The sequence below is a fragment of the Neodiprion virginianus genome, chromosome 2, assembly GCF_021901495.1.
Source record: "Neodiprion virginianus isolate iyNeoVirg1 chromosome 2, iyNeoVirg1.1, whole genome shotgun sequence".
In the NCBI taxonomy this organism is placed as follows: Eukaryota; Metazoa; Arthropoda; class Insecta; order Hymenoptera; family Diprionidae; genus Neodiprion; species Neodiprion virginianus.
The window spans coordinates 37,323,070-37,344,200 of record NC_060878.1 but is presented as its reverse complement, the minus strand read 5'-3'; the positions used below and the strand labels follow the sequence as shown (position 1 = coordinate 37,344,200).

Genomic DNA, 21,131 nt, shown 5'->3' with positions numbered 1-21,131 from the left:
TTTCGCTGAATTTGTTCAAAAATACAATTACAACAGTTCTGTCGCTGAACCTTTCCAAGAAAGCACATTTTTCCATATTTGTACACATAATGTAAGGATAAAAGTTGAGCAGCGGTTGAGCTTTACTGCGATCATTGGCGGATGCTCCGACAATTGTTATATGTCGAGGCTCGCTTTTTTCCACATAGTGTTTCAACAAATCGACAAAAAAAAATTCCAATATATTGTTCAAATTTTTCACGATCAATGTTTGACCTCTCACTGATTTGGTTACACTGTGTACTTGACAAAATAGTATTTGAAAGCACAATGTTTTTAGCACCAAAAACTTCATTGCGCAGTAATATTAAATATTTAATTCTTCTTTCCAAGCATCGAACGTGATTTTGTTAAGTCACAAACTTGATTAAACCTTGGGTAACTGTTTTGTCTTTGATGCATGTGTCAAGTTTCATACCATGGTCGTACGTGCAAATTTGAAAGTATTCTTTGATTTTAGAAACACAGGACAACCCATTTTTGCATTCCAGTATCCACCAGAGAGTTCCATCTGATTTTGCCCCAACTTCATCATGCCGCGAAAGCTTAGGGTCAACTTTTATATGTGAGTAAAATTTGTAATCATCGTTCAAAATCCACTCACGAGAGACGAGGGGCATTATAAATGACAGCAGTAATGAAATATGAATTCGGTAAGTCGCATTTAGACTGGTAGGTGATTGAAGAACACACCTAATTTGCTGTTTATCGGTGAATCTCGGTGTGTTGAATAAAATATTGAATCGCTATTTTACCGAAAATGTAAACAAGCTGTTTTGAACAACTCCTGCATCAAACTTATAAATACGTATAAATATTAATTCGTGACCTATAAAATTTCGCCGTACGCATACTGTACTCAAAAAAATTTGACATTTTTTTGAAGGGAGTCGAATACGATTAGCGAAATTGATGTAGCCTGAGTTTACGAGGTAAGGTGTAAAAAAACGTGTAATTACGATTGAAATGATTTATGGCAAAGTACCGACGCTTTGGTGATATGATATATTTTATTCATAGAATTACACGCACTGTTCATATCCAAAATACGTATAAACATAAATACGTCGTACTACAATGTGACCTTGTTGTCAAAATATGCAGTTATTATCCAATTACGTCTGCGGATGCATCCGCATTGTGTAAAGAAAGTAAGCTTAAAGTACACTGTACTATTATAAATATATTTTGTTTTATGATAATTTAAAACAGTTACTTGGCTATAGATAGCAATTATAATTATAATATGTGAGATATTTGACATGAACGGTTGGATGTGCCTGCCAGGGATTAATGAAGGTAAAGTCAGCTGCTTTTGAGCGCGAAAGTTGTGATCTCTGATTGGCGCAAATGGATCATTCATCTGAATCGAGCCAATTACGAGTCGACAATTCGTAACAGTTAAGATTGTGATTGACAGATCGCGTTCAGGTCGAAAAACCTGCTAGGAATTGGCGCGAAAATAATTCTGTCAAATTGCGTGTACACATTGTAACATTTGTAATCCTGTTGTGTATTTAATTTGTGGCCGTGTTCCTGAACGTGCGAAAGAATTTTGACGGAGTTTAATTTTCAGTCCTGTGATTGAATGATATCGTGAGTAAACTGCTGATTGAATGCAGAAGAAAAGATTCGATACGACCGTGCAATAAACACGCCTAACCTAAAAGGATGTCAACCGAGGGAATAGAGAATCTGATAGATCTTTTGCCTCTTTACTATCAGCGGCTTTTTCCGTTTCACGACTACTACAGGTGGCTGAGCTACGGTGATCGTAAGTTAACTTGTCAATTTTAGCCGCAAGCTTATTATTTCTGTAGGAGGGAAATTTGTTGGTCTTTCTTTTAATTTTAATCCAAAGTCTTATCGATTGCGGTACATGCTTTGCTTTTCAGCCAGCGTCTTTTCACGCAGAGAATTTTCTTTCACCGTAAGAGATGACGTCTACATACGATATCGTTCCTTCGTTAATCAAGATGAACTACAACTGGAATGCAGACGACTCTTGCCGTTTAAAATTGATATCGGTGCGATATACAATATATGGTAAGAATCGAAATACCTTGGTCTACTTATTATTTAAATTCAACAATTCAAATTATGCCTGCTCGTTGTCAGATTCGTTTTTTACTCAAGCTCTCCAGTCTCATAATTCCAAATCCAAAAATTCTTCAATCTTCCATTATTTTTTATCCGGAATTTTCCACTATTTGTTTTTTTTTTACGTCAGTAGAAATAATAATCGATGCATTGATCGACTTCTCTTTAGCCCAAAAGATGAGAAGAAATTTTCAAGTTTTCTGCCGGTAGAAAGAGAACTTGTTTTTGATATAGATATGACGGATTATGACGATGTTCGAAGCTGCTGTTCAGGCGCCGACATATGTACAAAATGCTGGAAGTACATGGTGATTGCCTGTCAGATATTGGACTCCGCACTTAGAGGTAAAGCACTGTCAATGACTAATGTAAAATGATTTGAAACTTGAAGTGATAAATACCTAAAACTTGAAATTTAATATCAGAGGATTTTGGCTTTGAGCATCTATTGTGGGTATTTTCTGGAAGAAGAGGTATACATTGCTGGGTGTGCGATAAATCAGCTCGCGAGTTGAATTCGATGACCCGCGGCTGCGTTGCCGAATACTTACAGCTTATTACTGGTGGAGAACTAAAAGCCAAGAAAGTCAACTTTCCTGGCCCAAAATTACACCATTCTGTGAGGTCAGCGTGTAATCCGTTTTGGATGCTTATGAGTTCTTGAGTCTTCCATTCGTGATTTGCATTCAAGAATCTGTTAGATCAGATGTTTATTTATTTCATATCTTACAGACGTGCACTAAATATCATAGAACCACTGTTCGTATCAATGTGCGTCGAGGAGCAGAATATGCTCGGAACAGAAGAAGGTGTTGCCAAATTCTTACCACTTATTCTTGACGATAGTTTAAGATCCCAGGTCAAGGATTTATTCAAAAAACATACATCTAGTGTTGAGCGTTGGGAGGCCTTCACTGCCTGCTACCAAGTCGAGAAACAAACGGTAGGATGATTACATTTTATACAATGTAGTATCTTCAATTTTCTTGATGTTATTAAAAAAACTCATTTCCAACTTTCATCTTCTTTAAAGGGTAAAAAATGGCGTCTGAATCATCTTCTGGAGGAAATAATGATCCAGTACGCGTATCCGAGATTGGATATTAACGTGACCAAGGGAATGAACCATCTTTTGAAATCGCCGTTCTGTATTCATCCAAAATCGGGTAAAGTTAGTGTGCCGTTTAGCCCAAAAGCTGTTGGTAAATTTAACCCGTTAACTGTACCAACGATAAACTTGCTAATCGAGGAAATCAATGCATTCGACGCCAAAGAAGACTCTATCCAAGAATCAAACACTAGGAGAAAAATCAAGGACTATAAAAAAACTAGCTTGAACAAATCTGTTCATGTTTTTCAAGAATTTTTAAGGAATTTGGAAGATGCTTCAAAAGGACAGAAGATTTTGCAGAGTGGTAATTTTTTATTTTCTCGTATCTTTTGTGACTGATATAATATATTATTATTGTATAAATGTCATTTTATGTTGCAGATATGTTGATGGAGTTTTAGTAATGCAAACCAATAACTGTGAACTATAAGATGAAACTCGTGTTTTAATTTTAAGTAATCAATAAGTTTCGCTTACAAATGAAAAATAAAAGAAATAAGTACGTTTAATACGTTTATGAATGATTTTGAATTGCTATTTCGCAACAGTTTAATAGATTACTATAAACGCATCTGAACCGCTCACAATCAATAATGAATACTGATTTATTTCAAAGAAGCCAGGTTTATTTTAAAGCGTACAGCCAAGTGGCTGTTGAAGAGAATTTTAGTTATGCGTAAAAGAATCCATAGAAGCTTTATAAGCCATTATACAATGTACGTTACTCTGCAGTATGGCTAATAAAATTAAACAGAATCATGTCTGGCTTCCCAGCCGACAGATTGTCTGATTCGCTCTTCTGGATATGTTTTATTTGTTTTGCGGTATGTAAGATTAATTTTTATTTATGCAAAGTAGTGGTTTTTTTCGTATCAAATTTCTCGTAACTATCAAGCTTGAATAAATATAATAAGCATATTTAATAAATAAATATGCTTACTCGCAAACAATTCCATTTCATTTAAATGTTGATTTTGATCTGTGTTGCGACAGCTATAGAAAAATTGTTTTCTATGTAAGATAAAGTAATCCATTTAATACTCTACTATCTCTCAATTGTGATGAAAAGTTCATCAATTTCATTTAAACACAGCCATCGGCGCATTCATTATTCTTTCGACCGGTGCAAGTAACTTTGTTCGAAACCAAGACATCTGTGGGCAAAACAACGGGCGACGACTTTATTTGGAACTCGGGGAGCGAGGTATTCTTTATGCGAAGAATGTTACGTTTGTCAAAAATGCACCCAGACAACAAACATCACGAGCTTACGTCACCAACAGTTCACACAATCAGTGCAGTCTGGAACTCGTTTCTTGTCCATCTTGTATCATCACCGTGACATTTAAACACCTTGAACTGTCTCACCACTGTGGAGATGGAAGTATGACGATAGACAACCCCTGCAGGTACGTTACAACACCAACTTTACAATCAATCGCCGCCAATATCTTAATTCATTTCATTAGGTGCGATTACGTCTGGATCGCAGAACCTCCATACGAAGATGTATCTGGTACACCGTTTTGCGGCTTGTACACACCTCTCACGTACAGATCTAGCACGCGTACGTTATCTATCACTTTGTTGTACAGCAAATCACACAAGCATGCTTTTGCAATGGAATATACAGCTGAGAGTGAGTCGATAACTCATCTACAATAAATTCAAAGGTTTATCTCCCATTATTATAATTTAACGAAGTCATTTTTTCAGGGAATAGGTTACACTTGACAGGTGCTGATATAGTGACCGGAGTCGCAAAAACACTAAACAACACTGGTGGTGGTATACTAACTTCACCATTTTTTCCGGCGCGTTATCCGAGGGATTTAGGAATGGAATACATAATAACATGTGCAGCAGAAGCTCCTTCTTGTCGAGTCAGGGTACTCTTTAGTGATTTTCAACTCGCTACAGTTTCTATCGTTGAGGTGAGAAAGGGTATTTAATCATAATTTGTCAGTGCCATATCCTTGAAGAGTTTAACGTTTGCAATTTCAATCCATAGTTTTACGACTGGAATGGACAGCGTCTGGATGTTAGCAGCGGTGCTAGATTTCGACCACCGGTTATAGTCAGCTCTGGACCGTCACTTCTCATAAGATTTTATGCGAATGGAGGAACTGGTCTGGGCTACAAAGCATTCTATTCCTTTGTCATTGGTCATTTATACGACAAGTCAATACAACCCATCACTGATTGCGGAGGGTACGTTGAGAATTTGGGCGGAGCCATTACAATGATGGACATGGTCAATCAAGGAGCGAAGACCTACGATTGTGTCTGGTTGATCAGACCTCCAAAAAATTTTCTCCACATGAAAACTCATATGTACTTGAAGGTGGTCACCTTTGCTGACATGGGTAAGCCTTTTCTCTGCATGCTGAAAATGGTGTGTAAACAGAAAACCAAGTGAACCCTATTTTTTCGTATTCGTAGTTTTGCGTATTCCATATAATTGTTCAAATTTACAGCTGGAACCACAGAACTGACGATTAAGCAAGGACCCACATCTGCACTTTCTCCTTTGGAGATTCTTCGGCATCCTGCGAGTCAGTTACAACCTCCTAGATTAAGGGAGCACATTGCCCCAGTTGCAAGCGGCTTTCATGTTAGCCTGAGAGGAACTTTTGGTCCCACTTCTAGGCTCGCTATAGCGTATTCTGCGTTCAGTTACACAGGTAAAAATAAATTGTTCACATCTGTACATATGTCTACTTTTTTTACATCTACATACTTATTGTTGCTTGTACGATTTTTAACAGATTGTTTCACGGGATCAGATTTTCTGTGTCAAAACCACAGATGCATACCAAGTCAACTTAATTGTGATGGGTTCGATCACTGCGGGGATGACAGTGATGAGCCGACAACTTGTTTCAGAAGTAACTGGCGCTTTAATAATATAACTATAATTAGTACTGCTACATATCTTCTCATTGTTCAGTTGCATAACTGCAGAGAAAGCTAACTAAAATAAGTTCTGAATCTTCTACAGACTGGGGAATAGAGCCACAAGATGGAAAGTGGCACGTGAACAAGGCAAACTACTACTTTCCGAAGATCGATCGATATCCAGACCTGAAAACAGCTACTTTAGTATTTGTAGCTAGCAGTCTTGGACTTATCATATTAATATCTGCACTGATTGTCTTACTTTATAGAATGGGTGCTCGTGCTCGTCAACAGAGAGAATTACAGTCACGCTTGCAGACAATTAGCGAGCTCCTAGGTATCGCAGCTTAGAAAGTCAATCAATCTAATATTAACATAAAATATCATATGCTTATTTTGGACAGTTTTTGATATTACAGATGGAGCACGAATTGACGAGATCACTGTATCAGATGATCCGCCAGTCTATGAAGCTCCTCCAGGTTATGACGAGGTTGTAAAGATTGGACTGGAATCAGAGGGTACTAGGCGCAAGCGAAAAAAGTCGTCCTACAGACAACCTCGCAGCAGAAGTACGCCGAATCAACACTCGTGAGTATCCTATCAATATATTTACAGTAGATTCATAGATGAAAAAATGTCTCTAAGCGTAATTTCACATTCATACATGTCTTTTTCTTAACATGCTGAAGCAATGATTTAGAAACACAGTCCACATCTCTGCTAGTCCGGGATGACGCAAGTATAAGTAACTGCAGCCAAACTACGCCTGTGCTAAATGAAATCAGACAATCAATTCCCGAAAGTCCACCACCGGCGTACGTTACTCCACCAGGGACAACGCTTCGAAATATTTTAATTCCTGTCACAGCTTCGCCAACATTTTATAACGGTACTGATACAGTCGATTTCACATTTTCTTGGCAATTTCATTTTCTTTTGTAAACACAGTTTTGCAGTGTCTCCACTTTCAGTGTAATAATCGAATTACTAAAGTAATTAGGCTGCTATTTATATTTCCGAATCAGAAGAGGGGGAATACGTGACGAGTATGGAAGGTAGCAGGGCTCGGTACTCATGGATTAACGAGACTAGCACAAATGCAACTTCACTACCAGCATCAGAGGAGCCACCAGCAGACGGACCCCCTTCGTCATTGGAAGCGCAAACGCTTGGTGCGTATCTGCAATCTTACATCACAGGATTAACAGAAAATTCTACTCTGCAGCAACTCAGCTCTCAAGATGCATCGAGGGACATGAATCCAGAATACGAAGAAAAGTCAGAAGAAAGAGGAGATGTCGTCAACATTGAGCCAGAAAATTGTGCATGCGAAGGAGCCTGTGGATGTGCAATTAATGAATGCGAGGGTGCGAGAGAAGGTGAAAAATTGTTGGACATCACATCTTCGATCGATGAGCCTCAAAGGGATTTTTCGACTACGAGAAACGCAATTATCAAATTATTAGGAAGTTCTAACGGTACGATGACATCGTCAGGCAGAACCAACCTCAACTCGACCACAGTTTCAAAGTCTTCTACCCCAAATTCAACTTTAGGAAGAGCCGCAGGTTTACCTGGTCTCAGAAGCCCGTCAATATGCTCCAAGGATAGTTTCATCACAAGAATATCAACTTTGAGCTCGAAATACAGCAGTGATGAACCACATTATGAATTTGATATCGTCTCTGAAGTAACCAGTATTGGAGCAATGACGAACTTGAACACCGTGGCAAATACTCCAAACTGTACTCCGCGAATAACAAGCCCGGTTTCTTCCAGAGTTGGAAACCACATCACCTGCGATATGGAAAGTCTGTACGAAAGCGTGAAAATTCTTGATTCATTTCTACTTGCAAGAGGAATACCTATTCTTCAAAGCCGCAATCACTCCACAGAAACTTTGCATCATGTGGGATCGGAGTATGGAACCTGTGGAAATGGTGCTTCCGGTGAATCGAGTAATCGAAATGTTACCGCTTCACGCGTTTGGCGCTCTACCGACGATACCCTAATTTCATAATTCTCGTACCCAGGGGGGATACATCTTATAGGTACAAAGATGAATAACTTGGAATTATAGGTAGGTAAATACCAAAATGAAAAAGTAGAAGCATTTGGAGGTGGAGAGAATCGAAATAGAATATTTTGACTAAATGGCTGTGATTCTGTGAGTGATGAAATGGGGAATGGCACGAATAATATTTACGTCTTTTATGGATCTTAGATTAATATTTATCAACCATTTAACCAACGCGTTGTGAAAAAAAAAATGATTTTCATTGATTTTACGTGATAATATGCTAACAATTATATATCGCGATGTAGAAAATAATAAATACCGTTAACTATTTGTCGAAGATTATTACGATTATCCGCATTACAATTTCGCATGGAATATTAAGCTGTAACGGCATATGAAGTTCTGTAACTAATTAACTAATAGATCTAATATAACTTCAATATACCGCAGCTCACATCTACTTACCCTGTACTTATTCTTTGTACGACGTTCGTCAATTACAAAATTTCTTCCCTTACACCACTTTCAAATTGATGTAATTTTGGGCAACTTTATTTGCTGAAAAATTTATATGCGTATGAAAGAAAAAAAATTACCAATTTCGAGTACAATCATCAGTAGTAACTACACCTTTGATCAAAACCCAGGCCATTTCGACTCTAATATATCTCATTCTTAATTACCTAAAATTGAAGCCAAATATACGACTAAACAGCATGTATCCAATGAAATTATTTCCGCGCACTGCTCGGTTTGGGAATGCTAGACTGTACGTTGGCATACTTTCTAACTGGTGTGAGTTTCCGAGTTGTAGTCGTGGCCCCCGTTGAACCTGGAGACGTCGCAGTTGGACGGCCGCTTGCAGGAGCAGCCAGTCGATTGGCCCCACCTCTGGAAGTCCTTTGGGTTTTTCCGGCTGTTCCTGCAGGATTCGACAACGCTGTGGTCGAGGCTCTTTTTGAGAGAGAGGCTCCGTCGCGCCTCGAGGACGTTGGCGTTGCTGGTGCGGCTAACGTCGTGGCGTATCTTCGCATTTGAGGTCTAGCAATCGACCGGGATGTCGTACCATCACGCGTCAAATTAGGAACACTTCCGAAGTCCGATAAGCACCGGATCGGGCGAACATTGTCAGACACCCTCTGCTGAAATAAATCTCCGAATTTCATCGGCTTCCCGCTTTGCACACTTAGGATTAGAGCTGCCTAAGACTTGTGACGAATTTCCTTACGTTTTTCGTACATGCAAACTATTTACTTATTACGCACCCCGGCGACAAGCCTGACACAACTCAAAAATTGGCATTTTTTAATTCGGACCATGTTTGGAGTCGCAAAGGTTGAATTGATATGCTGGAAAAGGGAAATTTTGGTAGTTGAAAAATTGGTCGTCACAGAGCAGAGGTAACTTCCATAAGCATGCAAGGCCTTTACTCATAGTTATTTGCTTCTACTGAAAAATGACAATTTTTTAGTTATGCCTCCCTCGTCGCCGGGGCGCGATTTCACTTCTTTAATTTAACGGTATTGGTAACAGTATTCCTTCATCTTCGAAGCTTTCCATAGAATCTTACCTCGCATTCCAACGACACCACATATCAACCGCAATTTACCCCCTCGTTATTTCTATATATTTACCTGAACAACGTTGAGGATAGCCTTAGAGGCCTTCGAGACGTCCCCGATGCTTGAAGGGACTTGGTCATTTCCGGCGACTAGCACGATTATTTCACTAACGACCTGCTGAATGTCCTGCAACTTATTCAGCAGCAACGACTGTGAGAAAACAGGCGACAATGGGCTGAGTGTTCTACTCGGTGGTGGACCCAACCTTGGACCTTTTTCAGCGTCGCTCGCAGCACCATCCTTAACACAGTAGGTTCCGCTGCGAATTATCGTCCGCTCGGGCCTCACATTTTTTTCTCCCCCTTCCGGCTCCTCGAATACGAATGTATCCGACCTCTGGAATTGTTCAGTGTAATTCACTGCAGGGCTGGACTTTGAGATGAACTGTGAAAAGTAGAAATATAGATGTGCGTCAGTACTCTTCCTTAATGACGAATGGCTCCTTAATCAGGCGTTATAATACTGTTGTTGTAACAATAGCAATAGTGATGGACTCAAAGACAGAATAATCTTGAAGTTTGGGACTGATTCACAAATAATTTTAGAAACTGATTCCCTTTCACCTTCTTGTACCCCGAGGGTGGGCCCTCTACTATGGTTGCATCAGGATCAGCGTCTACATCCATGGCCGTTTCTGGTCCGGAGCGACCATCTTCCTTTGGGGTCAATTGCCCCGGTTCCGGAAGATCGTCAACAAAAGCTCCAGAGCCGATCAAGGTGTCCAAAGACCTGTACCTGTCGAAAAAAGAAAACAAAAAATACAACAGTTTTGTAGTAATAATGAAGTACTGAGATACGAAGGACGTTTTTCCTCGATCCTAAAGTCGACTGACCTTCCGGGTATTGCCGTCTTCCCGTCAGACGGAGGAGCTTTTGGAATACAAGGCGCACTTGGGGTGACAACCGTGATGCCAGCTGTAGCCGGAGTCTTTACCGAAGATTCGCAATCAGATTTCACCGACTGTGTAAGGGCCTCCTGCACCTCTGTCATTGATACTACGGTCGATTCGGTATTAACTTTTACCTCATCGGTCTGGTTCACGTTGTAGAATTTACTAGTCACTCTTAGTAATCCGGCGATAAATTGCGAGACGCTCTTTGAAATCTCCTGATTCGCTCGGGCTATTGTGAACTCTACAGCTTCTTCCATCTAAGGAAGTTGAAATACTACCATGTTTTATGCTGGTATACAAATATGTTTGTAGTTTCTAAACCTTACCCCTTCACTGCCCGGTTCGCCGACGGTCCAGGACTTGTCGAGGCCGTAAGGAAGTGGTGGACAATTGCATGAGGACGTTGCAGCCTCCAGCTCCATTCTGAGCCCTGAACGAGGACACATTATGATCACCCGGCACGCTGGTGAATCCGCAGGAACTCCTGTGACTGGACACATTTCGTTCGGCAAGCACCGGTCCATGAAACGGACGCGGTAACCAGTCGCTACCAAAATACGAGCAATTTCCACTGCGTCGGGAGTAAACGGGACCTTTAATATCAATGTCAATGTCAGACCGTAAGTCTTATCGCTCATACTGCAAAGCATATTACGAATTTACTGGGTGGGAAAATGTATTCCAGCGACACAATAATGTGCAAGTATATGATTATAACGGTATACCTACGTTGGGAAGTGGCTTATAATTAACGAATTTCAGGATTATTTAGCCGTTATCTACAGTCAGGTTAACTCCACGGCATTGGATTTGAAATTCATGAAAAGACGAATTCTTGGTCTGAGGGGTAAGGATGCAGTGAAGTCATGAACTTGCTTACCTCTTCTTCTGGGTTTGGATCCTCCTGGTTCAGCCAATTGCTGGTCCACAACAACATCTTTCTCTTGAAGGATTTTTCGTATTCCATTTCTCTTCGTAATGTATAAAAATTTCTCAATCTTTCTTTATCCTTGGAAATTAGCAGTCTGTCGCTTTGCTTTGTTCGTCCTCTAGATGTCTGTTTCCATATTCGACGTGTGTAAACGCAAGAGGTAAACTGTCGAGGTATAAGGCACGAATCATGTTTACGATCGGTTCAATCGCGTTTCGAACGTGAACGCGACCACAGTGTCAGTCAAATTCAAAACCATCTATGCGAGTGTTCGATGCTAGTCGGGATAAACAGAAATATTATTCTACGTGCGATGGTTGGAGGAGTGAAAGTGTGAACACAAAAGAAATTCGCACTTCTGTTCATACTTGGCTGGGTTTGAGTGCGGTTGTTGGATTATTTGTCGCAACGGAGAACATCATGGACACACAACGGATGTACAAGAACTCATAGTGTTTATTAAAATGATTTTTTTTTTTACTGGTATGTAAAAGTTACATTTTAACGCGCGCAAGTTTCATAGCTTACAGATATAAAGATCACATTAGTTGACTTGTAAATTCTAGGAAAAACTAGGAACATGATAATTCAGCATCAAGTTCAATTTCTTCTAATTAAATGTATCAAGCATCAGAATTTTCTCGTCAATATTCAATCATCGTACAGAATCATAAAACACTAGGTTCGACATAACGCTTAACAATTTAGTGAACGGTATTATCTGTTGTATGGGTAAAAATATAGACGTCCTTGCAGTGTTATTGGCATATTTTGTAACAATTTAATACTGAATACAGCAGTTAATTTAATGAGATAACCGTACAACTTTGGTTAGTTACATACTTTGATTGACTTGGGCGGTATATCACAATAACAATGTTTTATGTGTAACGACTCGGGTTGAAGGTTCGTCCGCATAGGATTTCAATAATTAATTTCAAAGTACAAATGTCATTGCTGATTTAGTTCGCAACATGTTACCAGGTTTTAGCAACGGAATCGAGTCCAAGACACGTTTGGAAACAGCGGAAATATGTGTTCGTATCTTTTGTGATATCGTAATATGAATTTATGCAATATCATACCTTGACAACTATATATTGCAAAAGCGAGTCGCATTATACTTTATACATCGTTGACAGATACTTTAAAATAATTACCAATTTTTATGCAACCACATCAACTATAAAAATCGCGGTTTTAAAAAATTAGATTCTGTTTTGGTAACTTCTCACGAACAACGTCTGTCACTTACACAAATAACAGTTCTACTTACTTACTGACTATCACTAATAATTTTACAGCTAATTACGATTAGTGAAATAACGTAGATGAGATTTTTAACTAACAATAAGAATATTATTTTGTACTCATTATACTACAGGTACTGCAATTAGTCTATCAATATGGTGTAATTCACACGCACTGCGAAAGTTGTAAAGTTGAGAAAACGGTCGGAAAATTGACCGACGTCTTTCAGTACACCTCTACAAATAGCATTTACCTTGAAGTACTTGTAGCGGAGAATAATTTTCTCATTTTTGTTAGAACATAAAGTTCTGTCCATCGGTGAAGGTTAATCACAATAGCAAAACTGTTTCGGTCCAGCGTGGAGACATCCAGCGGTACTCGCGTACGAATTTATTCGGGTGACTTCATTGTCAACTATAGTCAAACTTCCGTCCTCGTCGTACCGTATCACAGCTTCGAATTTTCCATCTCCCGGTGTGACTTGGAGGTGGTACAAAAACTGCCTGTATCCGAAAGTGCCGTTCGACGAAACGGACTCTAGCATCTCGGTGACCCTGAGAATCTTTTTCAGTCTTAGTTTGTAGCAGATCCTCTTCCCCCCGGAGTTCCTGTATCGCTGAACGTTACTGTCAATGTAACTGACGATCTTGTTAGCAGTCTCATGGGCTAATTCATTACTGACACCGTTATTACCGAACATCGTACACGCGCACCAAAGACGACTGACTCCCACATCCTCGCAACCTCTTTCCTTTTTCGTCTGGCTGAAGAGAGACTGACAGTGCGGGCAACCCGAGCTGGGATCAGCCTCGCCTCCAGCCCGAGCCAGGATGTCCCTCAAGGTCTCGTAAAGGTCGAACGGCGATGTTAGAGTCCTTCCGTTAGCTCGAAGGGCCTCGAGGGCGTCCACGTTATCCACCTTGAACCACTCGGGTAGCCACACGTAGTTGAAGGGCAGTTTATCCTCGTACCAGCCGTGAATGGTCTCTCTAAACAAGCCGTATCTCGTACCGTGATCGCTGAGGAAAATCACCATCGAATCATTGAGAACGCCCTCGTAGTCAAGCCGCTGAAGGATCTCTCGTATCTTGTTGTCAACTGCGGATACACCGTTAATGTTATCGTGGCTCATGCTGTTCGTCCAGAAGAAACCGAAGTACGGAACCCCGATGAAGGTCTTCGCAAAGTCCAACGCGTAATTGAAGACCCTGATGGCGCTGAGATCGGGGCCGGTGCAGTAGTAGTTGTTGTCCAGGTGCCTTTTTAGCGGAAGGTACTTTTCCGCCGCGATAATGTAGGGACGGAGGTAGAAGTCGGTCGGAGGATTGACGAAGCCCGCTTTGTTGTAGTGGAAGGTGCTTATCTCGGCCGTGTCTTCTCCGTAGGCGGTTACGTAGCTCGTGTTTTTAAAGGAGTACCATATCATCGGGCAGTTGTCGAGGCCGAAGGACTCGGTCGGTTTGCACACCTTCATGGCTTGGGAATTGTTCATGCCAGTCAGCATCGCCATCAGATTCGGGAACGTGTTCTCACCCACCTTGTTGTATCCCTGGAGCTCGATCCATCCGGTGTCTTTCAAGTGCCGCGAAGTAATCGGCATCGAACGTTCCAAGTTCCAACGCGCTACGTTATCGATTCCCAGCAGAAGGACGCTCAGCTTTCTTGTGCCGTTTGACCTCTTTCTCTGCGAGAGTTTTTCGCTGACCTTTTCCGGTCGCAATAGTGGATGAACGTTCTCGTACACCGTTCTCGTATTCTTCTTCGTTCGGGGCCTCATCTCCTTCGCTTTGCATTTCACCAAGATGACCTCCACCTTGGCAGGAATAATCGCTTCGTCTTTGAACTCCGTGCAGGAACCCAGACTGAAACGGAATACATAACGATATTATTTAGACGGTTGTTTTTTCTACCAGACAGCTAACTGTTTACCCTGTTTTATACCTCGGTCAGAGTATTATGGGATATTTTTCTTCTCTTATAATTTATTAGAATATGATTGTACAACAATATCTCTCGTTGCGGGAATCAACAAAAGTTTTTTTAATCACTTTCGAGTAGATTTCGCAAATAAATTTCCGCGAGGAATGTCGAGCAATGAAAGCAAACGCTGGCCATTTATTCAATGACTGTAATCAATGCGTGCCCGTGACCTGAGACTACGTTGGTTACGTTCAATTGTGGTCTGAATTGGAGCTCGTTGAATTAATAACGAAAAGGTATACTCTAACGACGGGTATTATCTTGGCTTGCCGAGTATCATAACCGAGAGAATGAGGCGAGGAATAATAATTGTAGAAATAATTACGATTTACCTTATTTCAGAGTCAATATTACGATCTGGAGTTTCCGAAGGCTTCGGTCTGTGAATCGGAGCCCAGCAGCAGGACAGGTCGACATAATTCTTGGCCAAGTTCAAGTTTACTCTCAACGCCAGTTCGCCGTTCCGCATCTTGACTATTCTGGTTAATAACGCCGTCTTCGTACAGGGTTCAAATTTTTCCTTAGTCACAAATTGACGAATCCACGGATCCAAAGGATCTCTCTCTGGGATCCGACATTTTGAATTGGACACGAGGAAGCCTCTGCCCTTTCCTGCGGTAAGGAATAAAATATTAACTTGCGTGTCGTATCGCTATACAGGGTGTCCCAATTTAAAAGACGCATTACGTTTTCAGCCAATCTAATCGTCCAATTGGAAAATGTGTCCTACAAAAGTTATATGGTTCACAGGGGGACACGTGAAGAATGTTTTAATGCTGTCGAGCATCATAACTGGTTATGCCGTGGAGGATGGACCAGTGTTTTTAAATTGAATCATACATTTGTATTGTATATCACGAACTATTACCTATAAAAAAAAAAAAAAATTCGCGAGAATCTTGTACATTTTCGAATACAGAATATTTGAGTTAAAATAAAAATGTATGATTTCATAAAAAAGAAAAAACTGGTCCATCCTCCACAGCATCACCAGTTATGATGCTCGGCCGCATGAAAAAAATTGTTGATATGTCCGCCTCTGAAGCACACAACTGTTGTATGACACATTTACCAATTAAACCATTAGGTCGGCTGGAACCGTAATGCGTTTTTTAAAGTGGAACACCCTGTATATATTGATGAAATGACCTATCGCTACCATGGGAAGCTCCACCTTTTGCACGATTCTAGTGGGTGAGTAATCGATTACGCGTTAAAGTCGATGTGACTGAATTCTACAGCGACTTCTCAATTATGCAGAGCTGATTACGTTTCGACGCATACCATCAATGCTTATCGTCACGGTGGCACGCTAATTTATACTGATTCGCATTCTCTATAAATTAATCGCGCTCACGTTACTGTGAAGTTTTACGTTTCAGATAAGCCTCGTGATAACCCGCTGTTCATAGGACTCATGCTTCGTAACATTTCATTTTATGAAAACAAGGCAGTGAGTATATATTTACGACGAACGTGTTTCGTACCTTCAGACATGTTGGAAGATATGTAAGGTACATCTTGGTAGCGATTCAGGTAAACGAAGCGGTCCGAAATCAGATACTGTGCTGCGAAGAGCGTCGATAATATGAGGATCGCTGAGAACGCGGGCCTTCGGCAGATGCATTGGGCCAAGTACCAGAATCTTGGGCCACAAAACATTTCTCCGCGTTCAGAGCTCTTCTGCACCCGTGGATATATCGAGGCACGTCAGAGTTGGATTCGTGATGGGTAGGTAGATTTTCTCCATAAATTAGACGTCGGATTATGTAACGAAATCCTGAAACAGTTACTTTGGGATACTGAGGTCCGTTGATAGGCCAATCAACAGAGCAGAGCATGAGTGATTCTGTGACAAAAATACTAGCAGGATACCGACTGTGCAATCACGCATGAAATACAGTTCGTAATTATATTCTGTCATATTTTCTATTCGCAACGATCATTTATTAATTCGTTATAAATATTTAAAAGCAAATATCTTGTATTTCCGTTATTTTTTACTAATTAAATCAAAACTAATGAAACAATCTTGATCTTACAGAGAGGTGGATTGTAAAGAGTCAAAATGCGAACGAAATTAGCATTGGGACGACTCGATTGGATCATTAATAACGGAGAAAAATTGAATAAAAAAAAACAAAAATTGATAACTCTGCTATTTTTCAAGTTGTAGCGCGGGTCCTCCGCGAAATAGAAGCAATTAACATGTACTTTACATGCGCATGAAACAGACGCTGTCGGATCATTACTTTTTACACAATTGCAATTTGAATTTTTTATCGCACCATCTTAAATTGCAGTACCTATGCCGGGATGCGTCATGGATGTTCCGATTTAAATTTTCCAAAAGTATTTTGAAAGTAAAAGTATAGTTCTACGAAACGTATATTCACATTTTGCGTTAAAACGCTGCGAAATAGGTGAAAAATGATTGCGAACGTGACTGAAAACGGCCGAGCGCGTGTCGCGTTAAAGCGGTTCAGTATAACGGGGACAGAACGGCAGAGGAGGAGAAGCGCATGTATAGTAAATATAGTTCATTTACACTACATGGTCAAGATACAACAGTCGGTAAAAGTGCTATTAGCAAAATTACCCGGGTGAAAATTTCGTGCCTGCTGTAAAGAAACTGCAAACATTAAACATAACCTTGAGTTTAGTGCGTTTTAGCTCTCGAATCGTATTTAGAACCTTGGGAGAGGTGCCTTTTTCATGCACGGACCTCACGTGAATCATCGCATCCTATTATGCAGATTATATATTTTAGTTCTGTGTGCACTACACATCTCACGTGAAAGCTTATTCAACGACTTTTTCTCCTTCAAAAGTACTGAAATACAATATATGATAAGTTAATCTTTTTTCATTATGAACCGACGACTCGTTGCTTGATAAGTATGCAATCTGGTCATTCAGCGGACGTATGATAATTTGGTTCATTGTTATGTCCGGTCAAATAGATTATACTCGGCGTTTCTCATTACACACTTCACTTATCATTACAGGTTTATCAAATATGTATTAAAATCTGTTTTTCAAATGTACAACTTTCGTGAAACGTTTAGGGGTGCTTTGAATTTTTTCACGAAATTTATTTTTCAATGAACTAAAATATTCGATCAATCGAACTGTGTCCGTTTCATGAAAATTAGTCATTCGACAAGCATTAATTGTTATGACATTTTACATGCAGAGGTTTTAAGGACGTCCTGTTCCGGATCTAAAATTCGAAAAAACGGAAGTACTTTTCATATGCTTATTGTAACGTAATTATGAAGACTGGTGGAAAGATCCTTTAAAAACGCCTATTTTCGACACCTAGAGCGCTGTCGTCGATTTGCTTTGCTCGCTCAAGCAATAACAAGTTATAAAATCTATGTATAAGCTTATACCTTTCACTATCACGCAGGCGGCCACATGGTAGCTCCTGAGTGAATTGTGATTCACATTGCGTTCTACGTAAATATCATTAGGACTTTTGAGGCTTGAGCAATTAAGACGCAGGGTTTCCTCTCGGATGTTCAAAAAATATTCTTGCAAGAAACATCAGCTCATATTTTATAAATCCAATATCGAATGGAATTCACTTACTTTTTTGGCCGACTCGCAATGCGGTTCCTACTGCTGGGTTAAATGTCTAATCATCCTTAAAATTTACGAACCTTCTATTTCCGTAAAGCAAAAATATATCGACATCCCGTCTACATAAACCGGCTGCCTTCCAGCTATTCACTCACACTAAATTTATCCCCACCGCTCAACCTTGAAAGCCACAGTTTTCATAGCTATACTCGCCTACAGATATGAAACGGAGTTTAAGTAACTGACAGTTAAACCCAAGAGTAGAGAACGACGGTCAAGCACTTCGCTGGCAGAAACGCAGACAATAAATGTGCGAATCCGGTGCGAAAGTTACTTTGAGGTGATCGAAAATTGTCGAGCAATGGTTCAAAGAAGTGTTTTCAATAATCGTTGATCACTAATCTGATATTCTAATCAAGAGTAAAAGTAACCGGCCAATAATTTCCAATTATCAATACTTATACTGTTACAAAATATCGACAAAGGATTTACGTAGAAATTCAATCAGAAACGATATTTCCGTGGATATTTCGTACGTGAGAAACCCTGACGGATTTACTTATAAAATTGTGAACAAATTCTTAATTATTTATCGTTAAACTCATTATTTATACTCACAATTTATTCTAATACGAATATATTTTAATCGCTTTACCAACAAAAAAAGCTCGTTGAGAGAATTTACGTGCGGCTACATTCATTGAAAAAATGTGTCCATCTCGTTGAAACGGCAATGAATGTCACGATGACCGAAAAATAAAAGATACAAGCACTAAAATTTCAGCAGCATGTTTCGTACAAGCTTCACTCTGATTTCAGTTGAAATATATTACTTTTCTCTCCTTTATTATCCACGGGAATGTCTTTTGCGGAAATTGAGAAGCCGGAAGCATGCTTCGAGACGCGGTTAGTTTCAGGCCACAAGTTCGCGTGCTTCCGTGCTGCAAGCCGGACAAGAACTGTCGGAGACGTGTATGTACAAACTTTAAGCATGGAACTTGCTTACAGCAGAGTGCGCGATGTTCGTGAACTCGAGAGCAGCGTTGCGCCGGTTTAGAAACCACTCCCGCAACTTTCCCGTCAATAAGCTGGTCCAAGCTTCGGGACGCAGTCGCGAAACACTGCGAAAGATGAATCGTCTCACATACAGAGAAGCGCACAGTTTAAGGGAGAGACGGAAAAAAATTTCATTCCTCGCTTTAACGACGTGGGATAATTTTATTTATTTATTTATTATTTATTTCGCCATACCTTCGCTTAGGAATTACCAAAAATATTACCGTAGTTTTAATTTGGTGTTAAAAGTGTGAAAACAATTTTTGATACGATTGAAAATCAGTTTTGCAGAACGTGAACTCCTGCAATTCTAATTAAAGTATTACAGGTGATTTGCGAGTTAGATAATTGATCAACTCACCGAATACTGTTTACAAAAATATATTCTAGAATCAATAAAATCGGTTTCGAATTAGTTCCGTTGAGTTGCTTGATGTTTGTTTTGGATGCATAGTTGTTAACGATGATATTCTGGAAGCTAGTGTGTATCAGCGAAAAGATCATGTCAGACTGAAGAAATGGTTTTCGGATATTTTGATAGTTGGCGATAGGAGGAGCAAAAAGGAATTTTTATCAAGGATAGGAGCTTGATAATGCATTGGGATTTATTCAGGATACAAAGTGGAAGAATTGTTTAACAAGATGGATTAGTCGCGAAAATGCAGGAGGGATGTTAGCGCGGTAGATAATTTTTTATAATTCTTAGATCTGGAAATGATCAGGTTAGTAGAGGGTAGTTTTTACGGTGACAGTTGAACGTGATAGAAACAATAGATAGCAAAATACTGGAAAGTCACATACGGAGTATATTAAACAGATTGGGAAAGTTATCATCTGGTCGCCAAATGTGCGACTTTATGGTGCGAAAGTGAAAGGTTTTTATGCCAATATTGTCCCTTGGGTTTGTGAAAGATTTAGTTATAAATGACAGTATATTCACGATTAAATTAATCTTACGAATCTTCCTATTTCATTTGAAACCTATACGTTGCAACAGTTGAAAATAACGTGGCATAATTTATATTTATTACAGAGTAGTTTTTCAGTCGCTATAATAAAGTTTCAAAATACTCATCGATATTCAAATTATATACATCACTGTTATCACGTTACCTGTTTGGGGTTAACATCACATATTACAAACACTAGCCGTCGTTTACTTAGCTCACAAAAATTTACTTACTCAGCTGTACGTGATCTTCCACCTCATCACTCAACGCTTGAATATTTCTCGGTTCACAAATTATATCTGTCACACTCTTATATCATACTCCTTTATAAAAATCATCTTTCATTCTCATTCTTCGAACAGAATATCTCTATTCCATATACTCATATTTCATTTCGTATATTCTCTGTTTAACTCTGAAAAATTGAAACGTCAATCATACTTTCCTCCTATGTTAAGAAGAAGATGGCCAGTTTTGACATCTGCTGCCTGCTTCGTGGGAGATTAATTTTTTCACACCTACTGCATATTTATACCGTTTGTGTTTAAAGTCTATACACTCCGAGCGTCCTCGGATCACCGCGGCTTGTTGGCGTTGAACGAGCATTTTGTCATGTTTTTTTGCTAGAGACTGATGTTCATTTCACGTTTGAAAGGTTATACCTCCTCCTATCAAAATGTTCTTATTCGAAG

At 39.7% G+C, this 21,131-nt stretch overlaps 4 protein-coding genes and 1 long non-coding RNA gene across 16 annotated transcripts; 3 read left to right on the top strand and 2 right to left on the bottom strand.

Moving 5' to 3' along the window:
* Positions 1–1,459: 1,459 nt before the first annotated feature.
* LOC124297378 (DNA primase small subunit) lies at positions 1,460–3,754 on the top strand. Of its 2 annotated transcripts, XM_046748343.1 has the most exons (7): positions 1,460–1,813; positions 1,935–2,085; positions 2,309–2,484; positions 2,565–2,763; positions 2,872–3,082; positions 3,173–3,554; positions 3,632–3,754. In XM_046748343.1, exons 1-7 carry the CDS (start codon positions 1,711–1,713, stop codon positions 3,649–3,651), a joined length of 1,242 nt encoding a protein of 413 aa, XP_046604299.1. In that variant the 5' UTR covers positions 1,460–1,710; the 3' UTR covers positions 3,652–3,754. The 2 variants fall into 2 exon arrangements, with proteins under 2 accessions (XP_046604299.1, XP_046604300.1); XM_046748344.1 differs by lacking the exon at positions 1,460–1,813 and having other exon boundaries at positions 1,949–2,085; positions 2,374–2,484.
* A 178-nt stretch (positions 3,755–3,932) lies between these two features.
* On the top strand, positions 3,933–8,501 carry LOC124297371 (uncharacterized). 4 transcript variants are annotated; one of them, XM_046748320.1, is made up of 11 exons: positions 3,933–4,074; positions 4,344–4,659; positions 4,720–4,889; positions 4,967–5,184; positions 5,262–5,616; positions 5,728–5,934; positions 6,019–6,138; positions 6,252–6,485; positions 6,568–6,739; positions 6,841–7,040; positions 7,177–8,501. In XM_046748320.1, exons 1-11 carry the CDS (start codon positions 4,056–4,058, stop codon positions 8,169–8,171), a joined length of 3,006 nt encoding a protein of 1,001 aa, XP_046604276.1. In that variant the 5' UTR covers positions 3,933–4,055; the 3' UTR covers positions 8,172–8,501. The 4 variants fall into 4 exon arrangements, with proteins under 4 accessions (XP_046604276.1, XP_046604275.1, XP_046604274.1 ...); XM_046748319.1 differs by having other exon boundaries at positions 6,553–6,739; XM_046748318.1 differs by having other exon boundaries at positions 5,728–6,138; positions 6,553–6,739; positions 7,180–8,501.
* Positions 8,502–8,707: 206 nt separating this feature from the next.
* On the bottom strand, positions 8,708–12,000 carry LOC124297375 (uncharacterized). Of its 2 annotated transcripts, none has more exons than XM_046748338.1 (6): positions 11,567–12,000; positions 11,013–11,279; positions 10,627–10,943; positions 10,357–10,528; positions 9,806–10,177; positions 8,708–9,313 (listed from the first exon to the last, which is right to left on the bottom strand). In XM_046748338.1, the coding sequence occupies exons 1-6, from the start codon at positions 11,651–11,653 to the stop codon at positions 8,903–8,905; spliced, it is 1,626 nt and encodes a 541-aa protein (XP_046604294.1). In that variant the 5' UTR covers positions 11,654–12,000; the 3' UTR covers positions 8,708–8,902. The 2 variants fall into 2 exon arrangements, with proteins under 2 accessions (XP_046604294.1, XP_046604295.1); XM_046748339.1 differs by having other exon boundaries at positions 8,708–9,310.
* LOC124297386 (uncharacterized) lies at positions 11,243–12,341 on the top strand. Its single transcript, XR_006906588.1, has 2 exons — positions 11,243–11,306; positions 11,449–12,341. It is a non-coding gene; the product is annotated as an uncharacterized LOC124297386 (long non-coding RNA).
* LOC124297372 (uncharacterized) lies at positions 12,056–19,373 on the bottom strand. 7 transcript variants are annotated; one of them, XM_046748321.1, is made up of 4 exons: positions 19,052–19,373; positions 16,336–16,628; positions 15,181–15,460; positions 12,056–14,730 (listed from the first exon to the last, which is right to left on the bottom strand). In XM_046748321.1, the coding sequence occupies exons 2-4, from the start codon at positions 16,508–16,510 to the stop codon at positions 13,194–13,196; spliced, it is 1,992 nt and encodes a 663-aa protein (XP_046604277.1). In that variant the 5' UTR covers positions 16,511–16,628; positions 19,052–19,373; the 3' UTR covers positions 12,056–13,193. The 7 variants fall into 7 exon arrangements, with proteins under 7 accessions (XP_046604277.1, XP_046604282.1, XP_046604279.1 ...); XM_046748326.1 differs by having other exon boundaries at positions 19,089–19,373; XM_046748323.1 differs by lacking the exon at positions 19,052–19,373 and adding an exon at positions 18,514–18,601.
* Positions 19,374–21,131: the final 1,758 nt, after the last annotated feature.